At 44.1% G+C, this 19,040-nt stretch overlaps 1 protein-coding gene across 1 annotated transcript in view; it reads right to left on the reverse strand.

Moving 5' to 3' along the window:
- The window catches only part of LOC120991647 (227 kDa spindle- and centromere-associated protein-like), a 91,557-nt gene that overhangs the window by 27,633 nt on the left and 44,884 nt on the right, over positions 1-19,040 (reverse strand). Inside the window, exons 6-10 of the mRNA XM_040420442.1 lie at positions 18,728-18,922; positions 15,630-15,850; positions 14,300-14,417; positions 9,623-9,690; positions 2,533-2,578 (exon numbers count right to left, since the gene is read on the reverse strand). Of these exons, the coding sequence (XP_040276376.1) occupies positions 2,533-2,578; positions 9,623-9,690; positions 14,300-14,417; positions 15,630-15,850; positions 18,728-18,922 (648 nt within the window). The remainder of the gene's footprint in view (positions 1-2,532; positions 2,579-9,622; positions 9,691-14,299; positions 14,418-15,629; positions 15,851-18,727; positions 18,923-19,040) is intronic.

The following is a 19,040-nucleotide window of genomic DNA, read 5'->3' on the forward strand; positions in this document are numbered from 1 at the left end:
TCAAGGCCGTAAAACCATACTGGATGCCCGTGATCTCCGGGCCCTTAAACGACAGTGCACCACAAACAGGAATGCTACTGTAAAGGAAATCACAGAATGGGCTCAAGAATACTTCCAGAAACCATTGTCAGTGAACACAATCCCCCGTGCCATCCGCCGTTGCCAGCTGAAACTCTACAGTGCAAAGAAGAAGCCATTTCTAAGCAAGATCCACAAGCTCAGGCGTTTTCACTGGGCCAGGGATCATTTAAAATGGAGTGTGGCAAAATGGCAGACTGTTCTGTGGTCAGACGAGTCACGACTCGAAGTTCTTTTTGGAAATCTGGGACGCCATGTCATCCGGACCAAAGAGGACAAGGACAGCCCAAGTTGTTATCAATGCTCAGTTCAGAAGCCTGCATCTCTGATGGTATGGGGTTGCATGGGTGCGTGTGGCATGGGCAGCTTGCATGTCTGGAAAGGCACCATCAATGCAGAAAAATATATTTAGGTTCTAGAACAACATATGCTCCCATCCAGACGTCATCTCTTTCAGGTAGTTATTCCACCTTAGTGCCCCCACACAGTAGTTATTCCACCTTAGTGCCCCCACACAGTAGTTATTCCACCTTAGTGCCCCCACACAGCAGTTATTCCACCTTAGTGCCCCCACACAGTAGTTATTCCACCTTAGTGCCCCCACACAGTAGTTATTCCACCTTAGTGCCCCTACACAGTAGTTATTCCACCTTAGTGCCCCTACACAGTAGTTATTCCACATTAGTGCCCCCACACAGTAGTTATTCCACCTCAGCGCCCCACACAGTAGTTATAAACCTAGTGCCATTCCCCAATGAACATTATGCTCTCACCAACAGCAGGTGCAATGCAGTGACATCATCAAACCTCCGGAAGTTGACAAGGAGAGCACACAGGCCAGGGGAAGTTCTCCAACCTGTGCGTTCTCCTGCACAGTTCATCGGGTGCGATGATGTCACTGCATTTTGTCTGCATGCTGGTAGTGCACAGGCCAGTGAATGGTGGAGCAGACTGCTGAGGACTCCCTGCTTGACCACTGCATTCAACTACGGATGTAGCACGGTTAACACTTAAACTCTTAACTCAAATTTCTTAACTCATCGTGATATCGAAAACAAAATCCATTAAAAAGTAATTGAAGGTGTTGGCTTAACACAACTAGTTTAGTTACATGTCTAGTTAAGCATGTGTGTTATCTCCACTACATTTACTACATAGTTGAATGCAGTGGTCATGCAGGGAGTCATCAGCCCAAAAAACTTGGTGGAATTGTGTCTTTTTTTTTCAATTTAACCCCACAAATAATTTTTTTCAATAACGTTTTCCAATATCAGATATGTTAAATTAAATGGTGCCATTAAAAAAGCATCTTGTCTCACAAAAATAAGCCCTCATAAGGCTATTTGACTGAAAAAAATAAAGATATGGCTATTAGAACGTGGGGAAGTAAAAATTAAAATGCAAAAACAAAAATGTACCCGGTACTTAAGGGGTTAAATATATGGCAGCTATCTATGTCATAGATTTCAGTATGTCAAATGGCACAATATTTATTTTTTGTTTCCTACTTTTTAGAGCATCATGTACACAAATTTTGTAATTTCAAGCCACTTCTGCCATCTTGTGGTTATTTGTAATTATGGCATATTATTCCTAAAAAGTCAAAATCCAGCGTGTTTCAGGAGTTATTAGATATCTAGTCTGATGTCTGACCACTTGGATAAACAATGTCATACACATTTTTTAAGTTCTGAGTAGCAAAACTAGCAATCCACTCTGAAATAATTCAATCACATTAAATGTAATAAAATGTTTCTTGACTTGCAATAAAGGTGCAGGAGATCCAGTTCTGTTTCATTACATATCTGCTTGCAGAACATTGTAGTCTGCTTTCTGCCTGTGGTAAGCCTTATGAGCTGGCAAAAAGTCATTTTTTATTTCTGGAGTATATTAGAGAAGTTTGTGATCAAATTATACTCAGGTAATTTTCTTAATATATAAGCGAGGGTAACGCTACTGCACTACCGTGTAATGAGGTCTAGAAGAATACTGTAAAATCTAGAACATGGTCTAGTGGTGGAGTAGTATGCAAGGAAAGTCTTCCAGATCTCCGCATTGTGGGACCTAAGAATTGAAGAATGGGCCTAACCATTTTTAGTTGGGCATACAGTAATTGAGCAGAAGTATTTACATCAGTTATCTGTCATGAATACATTTTAAAACATTTCAAATACAGCATAAGGCCTGAACCCCATATACATTTAACCTCTGTAAATGTAGCATAAAAGTGAGCAGGACTTCAGAGCTACTCCTTTTTACAGCTGAGATTGAGCCTATTCTAAAACATCGGTCCAACCTGGGGCGCACTGTTTGGTGCATGGTGCCAGTATTACTAAATCTTTACCAACACATAATAAAATTTAAATAGTCATCATTTTAAATGTACAAATAACATCTTTTTAAAGTAATCTTGGGAAAAAAAACAGCTAAAAATAATCATGAAATAGCACTTACCAAGACTTGTTCTTCTTTAATCCCACTGTTTCCAGCTTTTTCTTTGCTTATATTTGTAAAATAATATAACAATAAATATGCAAAATTAGGTGATTGTGTAATACTTCATTTAATGCATAGTAAAATCATTGTATCAGTGTTCCCAAAAATAGGTAAATTGTGTTATATTTTTTAAATATATGGGGCAAAATGCTTTTAATAGCTATGTTCCTCACACAAAAAAATGTAGTGTTAGGTGCAGAAAGATATATTTTGTCAGTTCAAATATATTAATTGCACCAAATCAGATGCAGTGTTAGGGCTCATGCACACGGCCGTTGCCCGGTAGTGGCCGTATTGCGGTCCGCATACAGGGGGTCTGCAATACACGGGCATCGGCTGTGTGCACCCCGCACCACGGATCGTGGACCCATTCACTTCAATGGGTCCGCAATCACGGACATGCGGTCCGTAGGATGCGGATCGCGGACCCCATCCAAGTGAATGCAGCATGGGCCTAGCTGCCACATGGCCGAGGGCATGAGCCCTTAGTGAAGAAGCGGTTATCAGAACTGGATTGTCAGTTATTTAGCGATGTCTACACCATTCTTATCTCCACTGTTCAATGGAACAATAAGGCCTCATGCACACGACCATAGTTTTGATCCGCATTTTTTGTGGATCAGATGTGGACCCATTCATTTTAATGGAGCTGCATAAGTATGTCTGTTCCCCCACCACGCAAAAAAAATAAAAAATAGAACATGTCCTATTCTTGTCAGTTTTGCAGACAATAATAGGCATTTCTAACAGAGTGCAGGACATACTGGATCCGCAAAATGCAGAACGTACTGGCCTGTATGCGTGTTTTGCAGATCCACAATTTGCGGACCGCTAAGATGAATACTGCCATATGCATGAGGCCTAAAGAGAAGATGTAGTGTAGTAATGCCACACAATCTTTTTAGTGTTTATTCATAATCACAAAGAACAGGTGAAAAAACATATAAAAACATGCCACGGGGCATCAAATTCCAACAGCCTGAATCGATTGTCGCCATCAATCAGTTTCTTCTGCGCCCCAGAGAGCCAAACCAGACATTTAACTGCCCTAACATTGAAAAGCAAATATAAATGTCTGAAACTACATAAAAAAAAGGAGCAAAAATGCATGTATGTAGCGGATTTTGTCATTGCTTCATGTATGTACTATGGGAACTCACTGAATTCAGTTAATTCATTAGGTTTGCTTAAAGTTAGAGGGCGGGTTCACATGTTGTGTAAAGCGAAGAATCACCCAACATGCTTTGGGTTTTCAATCTGCGGATTGTCAATTTATGCAATGGAAAGGAAGAAAGCAACAAACACTGCTGGTATTCAGGAACAGGGATTAGGATGAGAGAGCTACCACAGGCCCGCCTCCCACCTTTATCCACCTTTACCATAACAAAAGACACGGACACCGTTTTATAACTTCAACTTGTTTTACTGGGTGATGATCCGCCACAGCTAAACTAAAATTAAGCTCCTCCCCCAACCATTCCTTCGGTGCGGTGTGCCAACCCCTGGACCCCAGGGGGCAAGTGCGCCAAATCTTTTATCACCAGCTCCTTTTGTCTAACTTGCCGCCACGGAGGAGGACCGCCATCTACACGGGACTCCGACCACCACCCAGCAAACAAAAACCTTGTTCAACGCCATCCTGTAGGCCAGACAAAAATATGTCCATACTAATGTCCGTAAGGTGCACCCCATCCGGTCTCATCAGCGCCCTATTGTCACCTTTCAACTGATGGTGCCTAACCACCACCCCACCTCGGGAGCGAACAAAACGAGAAATCCGAGCATTCAAGGTCCTACAGCACCTCTCCAGTGCCTCCCCATTCCGAGCTCCATGCCACACCACTCGGGGCACCACCTCCGACCATACGATCACCAACTCTTTAAAGAAGGCCGGAAACCTCTCCAAATCAGAACACATAAGCACCATTAACTCTGTCAGCCGCAGGGCACAGAGATCGTTTCCACCCGCATGCATCACCAATATAACCGGTCCCGCCGACCAGAGACCTAAATCCACCACTTCAGGTAACAGTTGAGACCAACGAAGCCCCTGTATACCCTTCCAAAAAACTTCAACTTCCCTGATTCCAAGGCTCCGACCTCCAGGCCTGCAATCCGCCCTTTGCGCCGCCCAAAAGATATAAGAGTGGCCTAACAGCCACACCACTGGACGAACAGCCCCTGAAAGAGAAAAACCATTAGACACACACCAATCATGAACACATATCGATTTTTTTATTTTTATTTTTTTTAAACCTTTGCAAACTCCGCAACTTCACAGCAGCAAATCAGGGCGAATATATCTCGCAAAACAAGCCGACCGCCATCTACCAATGCGCATCACATCCGATTCAGATAAACCTGCCCTCGCCGCCTCCGTGGCAGCACCTATGCGAAAAGAGTGAGTACCGAATTCACCCGGATCCACCCCTGAATGCCGCAAGCACTTGCGCAACACCGAAGAGAATTAAAATTTTGTAAAAGGGGACCCATCAGCATGCGCGAAAAAATTAACTCTCCCCATCCTAACCGACCTATACTCGGATACCAACCGGACCGGACAAGCTATACCCGGCACTGGTGATATCGGCAACCACACCCCGTTCCAAAACTGGTCCGTCTTTGATCTTCTAATAAGGACCCTGAGGGCATTATTGCCAAGCACAACATCCACATCCAACAGGCCACCAAGTCTGGTGCCGGAAGGAGCCACGAGTTCCCCCACCCTCAAAGCTGCAAAGAAGGCGAGACTGAAACTAGCCGCCGCCATAGAACGCTCAAATGCCGATGAACAAATCGCCCCGCAATTCACAATCAACTTGCACAGTAGGGTGAAAGAAATAGGCCGTCTGATATCCCATACTACGTACTCCCTTTGCCAACCCTTCATAGCCTGCCTCACCACAAAATTCTTCGTCACATCCGTCCATCCACATAACTTAAAGTAGAATGCCACCCCCGCCAACCGTTGCCGCGCAACCCCGGCAGAAACCCCCAGAGACCTCAACCCTAACAGCCATTCCACAGTAACTTCCAAGCGAAGATCATCCCTCCTTGCAACATCTCTTACCCCATGCACCACCAACCAGTCCGCCCAGGCCTTACCATGTGCCTGCTACGTCGCCGGAGACATCGACGCACTCACAAGGGACATTAATCGCTGACCACTATCTGCCACAGGTACAGAGGGCATTCCACTCCATCCAGCTCCTCCTCCGGAAGCAGTTCCCGAAAAACCTGCCAATTGAAGTGAAAAAGAGCATCAGCAATACGATTTTCCACCCCAGGAACATGCCTGGCCCTAAAATAGATATTACGCTCCAGACAACGGAGGACCAGGTGCCGCAGCAACGATAAAACCGGGAGGGATGAAGAAGACAAATGATTAATACATTGAACAGTCCCCAAATTATCAGACCAAAAACAAACATGATGATTAGCCAGACGCTCCTGCCAAAATCTCCACCGCCACCACTATAGGGAACAGCTCCAGCAACGTAAGGTTCCGAACAAGCCCTGAATCGCACCAATCCTCCGGCCACGAAGCTGCACACCACTCCTTGCCTAAGACTGTACCAAAACCACAGGAACCAGCCGCATCAGACCACAATGCCAGTTCCGAGTTTGAAACTTCTGCAGAAATAAAGCAAGTGTGACCGTTATAGGAACCTAGAAAGGAACGCCAAACCTTCAAATCAGCCTTCAGAGACTTCGTAAGCCGAATATGATGACGAGGGGACCGGACCCCCCGCGTGGCCAATGAGGGGCGTCGCGAGAAAACCCGGCCCATGGTCATAACTCGGCAAGCAAAACAAAGCAAACCCAAGAGCGACTGGAGTTGACGCAAGGAAACCTTCTTCACTACCAAAAATCCATCAATCAAACGAGAGTGTTCAATTTTTCCAAAGGGAGACGGAACACCATAGCAACCGTATCTATCTCAATGCCCAGAAAGGAGAGACAAGTCACCGGACCCTCTGTCTTTTCCGCCAAAATAGGGACCCCAAATCGCGCCATTAGCTCCAGAAACGTAGACAGGAGAAAACGGCAGCCGTCACCATCTCCCAGTGCTACAAACAGGAAATCGTCAAGATAATGAATCACTGATGACATTCCCGATTCGACACGCACCACCCATTCCAAAAATGATCTGAACATCTCGAAATAATGGCACGAAATGGAGCACCCCATAGGCAAACACATATCATAATAAAACAGTCCCTCAAAACAACCCCCCAGCAGATGGAAACAATCAGGGTGGATGGGCAAAAGTCTAAACGCCGACTCTATATCAGATTTGGCAATGAGAGCCCCCTGACCTGCCGCCCTCACCAGAGCCACAGCCCTATCGAACGAGACATACGTCACCGACGCCTCCTCTTGTAGGATAGCATCATTAATGGATGAACCCCGAGGGTGAGATAGGTGATGAATGAGCCAAAATTTACCAGTCCCCTTTTTGGGAACCACACCCCATGGCGAAACCCGCAGGTTAGGGAAAGGAGGGGCAACAAACGGACCGGCAATCCTCCCAGCTGATTACTTCTTCCGCAACTTAGCCTCCAGTACCTCCGGATTTTCTCTGACCGATTTAAGATTATCAGAAAAAACCGGGTACCTCTGAAGAACAAACGGAATGAAAAAACCCTCCAAAAAATACAGTACTCAAAGTGGAAGCTGCCTCCCTATTGGGATACCTGTCTAGCCACGGCCCCATCTCTACCACGCTGACCGGCGTCCTTTTGCTCAAAAGGGGAGGGAGGTTTCCCGGGCTTAACTTGGGGCCTGGAACACCGGCCCACTGGGTGGGAGCCCCCACATGCCGAGCATTCGTGCTTGTATCTGCACAAACCAGCATACTTGCAGAATCCCTCATTAAACAACCAGCACGCACCTGGTCGTCGGACGGCCACTGGGCTGCGAAGGCCTCGGCCCCAGTGGCCGCCCCTTGAAAGGAAGGTGGTCTTTGGGACACCATCAGGCAAAGCCAAACATCCGTCGCCTTAACCCCCCACCCCAGCGTTGGCTGCAGCGCCAAACGTCTCCTAAACTCCTCATCCTATCTCCACCATGCACTGCCTCCATGGGCCTTATATGCGCTATAAATAGTGTCCAAGTAAATGAACAACTCCGAACAGCGCTCAGGGTGACGCTGACCCATAACACAACCCAGGACAGAAAACGCCTGTAACCAGTTGTTCATTGACTTCGACACCTTAACCCTCCGGTCATTAGGCTTATCCAAAAAACGTTTCTCCCTATCTACCGTATGCTGGTCCACTGATATCAGGGACCAAATAACCACGAATTGATTGGACCAAATTTTTTCTTTCACCGCCTCATCTAAGTGAGAACCTAAAGGACTGACACCGCAGAAAAATGAGTCCTTATGCACACCCGCCAACGCTGGGGGAACCCCACTGGAAGACGACGAGGCCTCAGGCAGATTAGATCCCAACGCCAGCGGGTCAGGCACAGGAGCCGTGGGGGGCAACAAGGAGGGCAGCTTATCCAACAACGACTTCAATAACACCTCTAAACCCGTACTTGACCCGCCCACCCCCCAAGCCCCCGCATATTGGTACTACTACTCACCAGCTGAAGGAGGCACCAGCGCCGAAGCTGCAGGTACAGGCACGACTTCCCTGTGTACTGCCGAAGTAGCCAGGCTAGGGGCCCTGGACCCATCCGCAGGACCTGGTCTGCTCCTTCTAGAACGCGGTGTTCGCACAGACTTCTCCGATGCATCCGAGGACGACGGAGAGCGCCACCGAGAGGATCTAGACCGCTGACTATATCTGGAACCATGACGCGAGCGGCTGCTAGGGCGGCCATGCCTGCTTCTACTCCTGTGGTCCCTGGATGAGGAGGGGGACAAGGATACCTCCCTGCGCCTGCATGAGCGGACAGGGGAAGCCGCAATGGGCCGAGGGGGAGGCAAAGGGGCCATGTGGGAAGGCCCAGCAGGTACCCGCATCAGAAGCCTCCAAAAACGGGGCCACCAGCAGTGGAAACCCAACCCCTTCAGAAGGGGGGGGCAAAGTCTCCCCTAATGAGGATGGTGGAGCTGGCTGGGACTCAGGAGGGGTTAATGGGCGGTCATCTGCCGCCATAGAACTTCCATTAGCCCCCATACTAATATCTACCTCCGCTTGCCACGCCGTAGACCACAGTGGCTGATGCGGCGGAACCGGAAGGGGCGGAGCTAACTCCCGGCAGCGCGAAACCGCCGCTGGCCGGCGCATTGAACCAGCGCTCCTGCGACTCCCAGCAGGAGCCGAAACAGGACCCCGGGAGGAGGCCGGACTATGCCCTTATCGCACAGGAAGGCGGTGAGTACGAGCCGACCGCCGCTCACCAGGTATGACAGGGGAAGGGGCGGAGGGGGTTACTACTTGCGGCGTCCCCACCGCAGCCGAAACGACAGGCGCATGAGGGACAGAGGAAGGGGGGGCAGACAAACTTCCCAGAAAGGAGCCAAGCCAGCCCTCCCTCTCCTCACTAAATCTCGCCAGGAGCGCATTGCGCAGCTCAGCGTCTCCTGCCGCAATCTCTTGTGGGGACAGGCCTCCAGCACAACTTACCAGCTTGCCTTCGCCGTAAAGAGGAAGGGCCAGAAGCATAGAGGAAGTATTTAACACTTCCCATTGCCACCTCCCTTTCCTGTTCCTTAACTCCGGCACTCTTCTTTAACCCTTTAGATCCCTCTCCAGCTTCACACCCTTCTCACCCCATTTACAGCCCGTCAGGCCAACATTGAGTGTTATGGGAGGGGGCTTTTATTTATCAACAACCAGGGAAGGGGTAAGGGAACCACCAGTCCCTCATCACCCTCCCTAAACCGTCGGGTGCTGTCCATAATCCGCTGCTATCCAGTTTTCCTTCTGATCTGCTGCGGATTTCCCACTGCAGAAAATCAGCGGGCTCGACATGTGGATAGGTTAAGTTTTCCTTAAACTATGGAATATTATAGATAACACACTGTGATATGACAGGCGGACATTCACTGTACATAGAGTAAAAAAATACAAAACAAAATGCACTGTACCTATCACAGTCTATCTGACAGTCATTACTTTGTGAGCGTTTATGTTCCTTTGGGTGACATTTCTTTTCCTGTAGAAAGAATGCTTGGCAGATATTATTGCTGTTTATTATTGATATTTATAATTTTCATACAATGAACAAGAAGGAAATAAAAGAAAATTCTGAAAGTTGCAGAGACAATCCTTTTAACCCCTTCAGAGCCCTGCCATTTTTCCCCTTAATGACCAGGCATTTTTTGCAAATCTGACCAGTGTCACTTTATGTGGTGATAACTTTAAAACACTTTTACTTATCCAGGCCATTCTGAGATTGTTTTCTCATCACATATTGTACTTCATGACAGTGGTAAATTTGAGTCAAAATATTTCATTTTTATTTATAAAAAAAATACAAAATTGACCCAAATTTTTTTAAATTCGCAATTTTCTAAATTTCTATTTCTCTGCTTTTAAAACAGATAGTGATACCTTCTAAAATAGTTATATCTTTACATTCCCGTGTACTTCATGTTTGGATCATTTTGTAAATGACTTTTTTTTTTAATTTAAAAATTTTATAATTTTTTTTTCCAAAGCACAATTTTTAACTCCTTCCCGACTGCAATCCGTCTATATACGTGCTAATTACACATGACCCGTGCAGCTAGCACGTGTGTAGACGTCAGGCAGCTCTTTAATCCAAGCGATGCAAAACGCTTGGATTAAAGCTTCTGCCCCTGCCCTGCTGCTGTCACGGACAGCATACAGTGCAGTAATGCCGGCAAGGGACCAATCAGAGTGGTCCCTTGCCGGCAATCGATCCGATTGGTTAGTCTGTGCAGATTAACCAATCGGATCGCTGCAGTGTTAAAGTGCCTGTTCCAGGCTCTGATCTGCACTCTGTAGATCAGAGCCTGAAATCAGGTAATGTGTCCTGGTGCCCCTCGATCTGTGCCCCCTGTGCGCCTCCAACCCCCCCCTGTCCCCGTCTGTCCCTGTTGCAGTTCCCCGCCGCCCCATCCATATTCATGTATCCTGCCCCTGATGCGGTCCGCCCCCTCCCCGCCCCATACATGTATCCTGCCCCCATTTGTTCCCCCTCAATGCTGGCCGTACCTCCCCCTTTCCAGTGCTGCCCCCTGCCCCCGATGTGGTCCCCCTGCTGTGTTTGATGGCGGCAGCTCCATTCCTGAGCCGCCGCCATCAGCAGCGAGTGTCAGCTCTGTGCTGACACTCTGCTGTAACCCCTTAGATGGCGCGGTAGCGGCATCCATGGGGTTAATAGAGGGAGGGGGCTCCCTCTCTCAACCATCGGGGCTTCTGCGCTGCGATGGCCGCATCCGGTGTTGCCATCTACAGGACATCTGATAGTATTATACTTTGCAATGCAATAGCATTGCAAAGTATAGTACAGCCATCAGCCCCGCTGGATCTTCAAGATCCAAGAGGGGCTTGATAAAAGAAAAAGTGAAAATAATAAATGTAAAAAAAAAAAAATGTAAATTAAAAAAATAAATTGCCTTTTCCTATAAAAAATGAAAAAAAAAAGTACACATATTAGGTATAACCGCGTCCGTAACGATCGTCTCTATAAATATATCACATGATAGACCCCGTCCGATAAACACCATAAAAATAAAAAAAATGTGTAAAAAAAGCCATTTTTGTCACCTTACATCACAAAAAGTGCAACATCAAGCTATCAAAAAGAAGTACAGGGTGGGCCATTTATATGGATACACCTTAATAAAATGGGAATGGTTGGTGATATTAACTTCCTGTTTGTGGCACATTAGTATATGTGAGTAGGGAAACTTTTCAAGATGGGTGGTGACCATGGCGGCCATTTTGAAGTTGGCCATTTTGAATCCAACTTTTGTTTTTTCAATAGGAAGAGGGTCATGTGACACATCAAACTTATTGGGAATTTCACAAGAAAAACAATGGTGTGCTTGGTTTTAACGTAACTTTATTCTTTCATGAGTTATTTACAAGTTTCTGACCACTTATAAAATGTGTTCAATGTGCTGCCCATTGTGTTGGATTGTCAATGCAACCCTCTTCTCCCACTCTTCACACACTGATAGCAACACCGCAGGAGAAATGCTAGCACAGGCTTCCAGTATCCGTAGTTTCAGGTGCTACACATCTTGTATCTTCACAGCATAGACAATTGCCTTCAGATTACCCCAAAGATAAAAGTCTAAGGGGGTCAGATCGGGAGACCTTGGGGGCCATTCAACTGGCCCACGACGACCAATCCACTTTCCAGGAAACTGTTCATCTAGGAATGCTCGGACCTGACACCCATAATGTGGTGGTGCACCATCTTGCTGGAAAAACTCAGGGAACGTGCCAGCTTCAGTGCATAAAGAGGGAAACACATCATCAATTTCGCATATCCAGTGGCCTTGAGGTTTCCATTGATGAAGAATTCCTATTTTAGAAACTACACCCCTCAAGGTATTAAAAACAGATTTTACAAACTTTGGTAACCCTTTAGGTGTTTCACAAGAATGAAAGGAAAATGGAGATGAAATTCTAGCATTTCACTTTTTGGCAGATTTTCCATTTTAATCCATTTTTTCCAGTAACAAAGCAAGGGTTAACAGCCCAACAAAACTCAATAATTATTACCCTGATTCTGTAGTTTACAAAAACACCCCATATGTAGTCATAAACTGCTGTACGGGCACACGGCCGGGTGCAGAAGGGAAGGAACGCCATATGGTTTTTGGAGGGCAGATTTTACTGGGAAAAGTTGCCATGTTACATTTGAAGACCCCCTGATGCACCCCTAGAGTAGAAACTCCAAAAAAGTGACCCCATTTTGGAAACTACGGGATAAGGTGGCATTTTTGTTGGTACTATTTTAGGGTACATATGATTTTTGGCTGCTCTATATTACACTTTTTGTGAGGCAAGGTAACAAAAAATAGCTGTTTTTATTTTTTGTTTTTTTTACAATGTTCATTTGACATGTTAGATCATGTGCTATTTTTAGAGAGCAGGTTATGGACGCGACAATACCAAATAAGACAACTTTTTTGGTTGTTTTTTGTTTCAAATTTTTTTGTGTCTTCATATTCTGAAAGCCATATTTTTTTTTTTGTTGGGCGACTGTCTTATCTAGGGGCTCATTTTTTTCGGTATGAGATGATGGTTTGATTGGTACTATTTTAGGGTGCATATGACTTTTTGATCACTTAGTATTACACTTTTTGTGATGTACGGTGACACAAAAGACTTTTTTAACATTGTTTTTATTTTTTACAGTGTTCACCTGAGGGATTAGTTCATGTGATATTTTTATACAGCAGGTTGTTACGGATGCGGCGATACCTAATATGTATACTTTTTTTATTTATTTAAATTTTACACAATAACAGCATTTTTGAAACAAAAAATCATGTTTTAGTGTCTCCATATTCTGAGAGCCATAGTTTTTTTTCCCCCCGATTGTATTATGTAGGAGCAAATTTTTTGCGGGATGAGGCAATGGTTTGATTGGTACTATTGTGGGGGGCCTACGCCTTTTTGATTGCTTGGTGTTGCACTTTTTGTGATGTAAGGTGACAAAAAAAAATATTGTTTTAGCACAGTTTGTATTTTATTTTTTCTATGGAGTTCAGGTGAGGGGATGGACCATGTAATATTTTTGTAGAGCCAGTCGTTACCAATGCAGCAATACCCAATATGTCTGGTTTTCTTTTTTTTCTTTTTTCTTGGACAATTTTATGTGTTTTATTTCGGGAATTTTTATTTATTATGAAAAACACATTTTTTTCACTTTTTTTTCACTTTATATTTTTGTCCCACTCTGGGACTTCAACTTCTGAGGTCTGATCTCCTCTGCAATGCATTATACTACAACCTGTATTGTAATGCATTGGCTGTCAGCTTTTTTCCTGACAGCTTGCCTGTGAGACCCAGCCTAAGAAGGCTTCCGTAAGAAGGCAAACTCCAATGCCTTTGGAAGACATCAGGCTTCCTTCTTGGCCATTGGGTCCCCCCCACTGCAGCAGGGGGACCCAATGGGGAAGCGGAGGGCACCCGTACCCTCAGTGAACCTTCTGCATGCCGCGGTCAGCTTTGACCTCGGCATACAAGGGGTTAACACGCTGGCATCGATGTTTTCACCAATGCCGGCGTATGCAGCAGGGGCCCGGCTTTCAGTAACTGCCGGGTCCGTGCCACTGATCGGGCGGGTGCAGCTCTTGAACCCGCCCAATCAGCCCGCCGTACATGCACGGCGCTGGTCCTTAAGTCACGTCCACCAGCGCCATACATGTACGGCGCGGGTCCTTAAGGGGTTAAAGGGTTTGCAAAAAAATATATATATAATAATATATATATAATAATTTCCCTCTATATGAATTACTGTATATTTTACATGCGATTTAGAAAAATGCCTTTAAGTTAAAGTGAGCTTATATATAAAATATATGCAAATCTTTTCAAGCAGTAAATTACTTATTTAGCTCTAGAAACCCTGATAAAAGATTATTAAATATTCTGTAGTTCCAAATGTTACAATGGTGTGAAAATTCACTGGACATCAGAAAGTCATAAGGTTGAGGAGCATCACATATAATGAGGATGGTAATTTTCTATTGTAACTCATTGTTATGAATTAAATGAATGTTAAAATATATATATATATATATATATATATATATATATACACTATATATAAATACCTTTCTTCTCCTTCTCCTGGAATGTCTCAAGCTGGGGACTTGAGAAATTGAGCTTCCACTTGTAGAGCTCATGTATTTTCTTTCACTGTTGGCATTGGTCTGGATAATTTCAGGGGTTCTGAAAGATATAATCTGCAATTAACTGTTGAAGATGTTTGGTTCATGTGAAGAAATGCTATGGTTGTATGTACAAATGCTTTATAATTAGAGTTCTGATTTATAATTGGAGTATCTTGGTTGTAATACTTTACCAAGATATCTGCTTGATACATGAAATAGGAGCTTTTGTTTTATTGGCACGTTGGAGGGGACTTGTCATAGACAGGCGTATTAGCCCTCATACAGTCCCGTACACATAACTACAAAATAGGTTATAGGAGTCAGAATATGGTTATTAAAAAAAGTTGTAATTTATTTTTCAGTATTAAAACGCAAGAAAAATTATACAAGTGTGGTATCGTTGTAACCGTACTGACCTGGAGAATGAAGATAACAGGTCGATTTTACCGAATAGTGTACAGTGTAAGAAAATAAAAAACCTTTATCAGAATTGCGTTTTTTCCCAATTCTACCCCATTTGGAATTTTTTTCCCGCTTCCTACTACATGGTATGCAACCGTAAATGGCGCCATTAGAAAGTACAACTTGACCTGCAAAAAAAAAGCCCCCATAAGGCTATGTGAATGGAAAAATAAAAAAGTTAGGACTATGGGAAGGCAGGGAGTGAAAAACGAAAACGCAAAAATGGAAAATCCCAGGGTCCTTAAGGGGTTAAAATCTAAGTGTGTCAGGCAAATTCCGAGTTCATATTTGGAATCAGAGCGCTCATTTTAGTATAGATCATATGTTTTTCTCTCAGTAGAAAAATCATTGTTCAGTGGTGTAATAGACTCCAAAAAAGAAATTTGGAGTGATCCAGCACCTAAGTTACATAAAACATAACTTTTAATAAACTAGTTAAAAAGCTCCATGGCGCAACTCGTTTAAGGCCTTGGGAGAGGCTAAATACAAGCAGGACCTGAATGAGCTATGCAAATGTGTTTTTGCTTTTTTCTTAACCAATAACAGACAAAATCCATAAAATTAGAAGCGCATCCATTTGATCATTAATATACACAGCTCAGACGCACCACGGTTAGGACGCGGCTGTCCAAGCAACAGTGGGATTATATTAACTGGTTTAAACAGAATTTTTGAATGAGTGTTTCGTTGTTTGGTTCTAATCAGTTAATATGAACATGCTGTGGATTGTGCAGCATGGATGGACCCTGCTTTAAAGACCCAGTGTTTGCAAATTATCCCTCTTTATAAGCCAGAAAAGTTAAGTGACCTTCTGTTCAGCTTTTCAGAATGATATTTCTGTTTTCCTTTTTTCTTCATAATTTCGAACAGCAGCTCCTTTTGAGATGCTAAAATCTGTTTTTCTTTTTGCAGGCTTTCAACTTGTACATGAAGAGATTTTTTTTCACTCTCAGATCCTTTGACAGCGTTTTCTAGGGTGTGATTGTTCTGCTTCAACGCTGATACCTCAAGATGAAGACTTTCATTGATCTGTTTGTAAAATGAAAATCCAGAATGTGATTTATATCTGATTATAACTGAGAAAATAAAATCTACTGCACCATTGAACATGCCTTATCACAGCATTCTTAGGAATATTCTGGGAAGAGTTACTACATCCAAGGGTCCATGTGCAAACTTGTACATTGCTGTACACACAGCACTATGGGTCCACAGTATGAGACTACTGTATAAAGCTCTCCTTGCAGTGATCTTCTTTATATGGCAAAAATTCCAGATCCTAATAAAATATTTGCCTTTGTGCAGAATGAGAGACACACAGAGGTACAGCATGGACCGATAGGGCCATATGCATAAGGCCTTGTGGTTATAATTTACATTATTTTAATATCATCAAGTGGATCTCAGCTATGTATTTAGAACTCCAAATTGGAAAAAGGAATTATAGGATATGAGGAACAAGAAAGAGAGAATTAGGAACATTTAACAGTTCCTCTACCAATGGTCAGATGAGTCTTAGGCTTCATACACATGACTGCATGTACAGTATTTTGCGCTCTTCAAAACGCAGATCCAGAAAATATGGATGACATCAGTTTTTTTTTTGCAGGCATAATGGATCCATAGATCTCATTTTGAGGCCAAGTATAGGACATGTTCTATCTCTTTGAGGAGCAGACATATGGATGGGGAAAAGCATACACTTGTAACTTATTGATTGAACTACCTACACTTTCTCTGATTAGGAGTCCGGTGGACAGTCATACTGGAAAGGCTTCCAATCACTGAGTGACACCACCCATTGGACACCTAAGCACAAAAAGAGCAGGGAATTCTAATTACAATCCTTGTCTTACAAAATGATATTCCAATCTCAGTTCTTCTGCTCTATAAATTGATGTTGGTAGATTGGATAGTATTTTCATGGTAACAGGTTTTCTTAGGATATCCTTTCAATTGCAGTGAATGTAAGAAGCACTGCATTAACGAGAGTCATCCACCACACGGCTCTGTGTAGTTTCAGTGCATACTTTAGGTTCCAGTACTCAAAAACAGCTGATTGGCGGATCAGATATTGTGGACCTATACTAAGGATAGACCATCAATATAAAAGTCCTGGGTATCCTCTTTGCAGTGCATCTGCTTTAAAGGGGTTGTCTGAGATAGTCAAAAAAAGTTGGGAAAAGGCAATCTAATATATAAAGCTGAGTGTATGTATGTGTGTATGACCGCTAAAGGAATCCACACCGTCGCATTTACAGCCACAAAATTTGGCACACAGGTACATCAGGTGTCCAGGAAGGTCAGCTCTCTAGGATGTACTATTCCTGATATATTCCCCAAAAATTCAAATATGGCACATCACATGACCTACATTAGAAGCCTGCAGGTCTTTCTCCTCCTATCCCAACTGCCATACACACAGTCACATGACCCTTATCAGCCAATAGAAGCTCACAGGCCTTAGTCTCCACATACACACAGTTTTACACCAGGTTTCCATAATAATCCAGCCATTTTTCTTCACTGCTGTAGGTTAGCTTTAAAGGGGCAGGGCACTGTGGATGACACCGTTAAGGGAGCAGAGTGCTGTGGAGGTCACAGTTAAGGGAACAGGCAGGGTGGCCATTCAGGTCCCGCTAATTCCCTGACCCGGTTAGGCCATGTCCCATTACCACTCCGCAGCCAACGAGGATTGAAAAATGAAGGTAAAAATCAACTTCTGTCAGATGCAGGGGTGGAGGGGACGGTGACTTTCTTCCTGCAGCTCACGTTCAGATAGCACAGTGCTGCTGTCTGAGAGTGAGCTGTTCAAAAGGACATCCCTGTGTCCATGCAGGCCCTGCTCCGGACAGAGGACAGGGAGTCTGAAAGTTGGACTGTCCAGCTTAAAACCGGACCTCTGTGGAGGTTACTGTCAAGGGGGTTGGGGTGCTGTGGAACTCACTATTAAAGGGGAAGGCTGCTGTGAAGGTCACAGTTAAGGGGGTGGGCTGCTGTGGAAATCCCATTTTAAGGAGACGGGCACTTTGGGGGGGGGTCAGTGTTAAGGGGTGGGGACTGTGGAGGTTACTGTTAAGGAGGCGGGTTACTGTAGATGTCACTGTTATAGTGGACACTGTCGATATCGTTTAACGACACACAGAAATATTAAATTAAATAGATTAAATATACCCGTGCAAAGCTGGGTCCTTCTGCTAGTGTGATATAATAACAAAAAACTCAATACTCACCAATTAGATTCCCACCACTCCCTTCTTTGTTTCCTTAGATGCAGCAATGATGTGCCCATCTACAAACTCCAGCTGTCTTGTGCTGTACACGGCTGAGACCAGCTATTGGCTGCAGTGGTCACATGTGGAGATGAGCATGTTTATGCAAGTAAACAAAGGCATGCAGGGGACCTGGAGTGGTGGCTATGGAGCGGCGGGGGATGTAACAGGTGACTATTCTGGTTCTTTTGTTATTTTATCACATTGCCTACCTTTGCCCACATTTTTTATAATCTCAGACAACCACTTTATGACAAATCAAACAACCACAAAGGAAACATGCTATACCATAAAAGAATTAGAATTAGGTTTCTGCTCCTTATGCTGGGTTTTCATGGCCCAAGGTTCAGGCCAATTCTCGGGAATGTGGACATACAGGTATATTTACACATGGCTATAGTAAAGCTATAGGGCCATGTAAACAGTAAAAAAAGGGTCAGTGGTGGTGACAGATTCACTTTAATAAAAAAAAGAAAAGTAACAAGATTTTGTCAGCGTAGGCGATAAATTATTACGCCTGCATGGACAAAAGATGTGCCTCCTATTCATTTTATTACATCTCGGGAGGTCTATTCTCCAGAAAATAAAATCAATGCCAGCAATAATAAAACAGGATTTGTAATATTGTACTTACATTTCTGTTGGCTGTTATTTGAGACTGGAGCTTAACACATTCCTTTTCCAATTCTTTAGAGGTAACTTTTGCTTGATGGAGTCCAGAATGAAGTGATGCGATCTGTAGTTCCAGGACATCTCTCTCTCGTTGTGCACTGCTGCACTTAGCCTCCATAAGTTCTGCATGTTGTCTTAATCCTTCATTCTCCATTGCCTATAACCAGACTGCAGAAATTAGGCACTGTACTGTTTAATAGGCTACTAAAAAGCACAAATATCCTCATATACAGTCATGTGAAAAAATTAGGACACCCTTTGAAAGCATGTGGTTT

Source organism: Bufo bufo, chromosome 2 (assembly GCF_905171765.1).
Source record: "Bufo bufo chromosome 2, aBufBuf1.1, whole genome shotgun sequence".
NCBI lineage: Eukaryota > Metazoa > Chordata > Amphibia > Anura > Bufonidae > Bufo > Bufo bufo.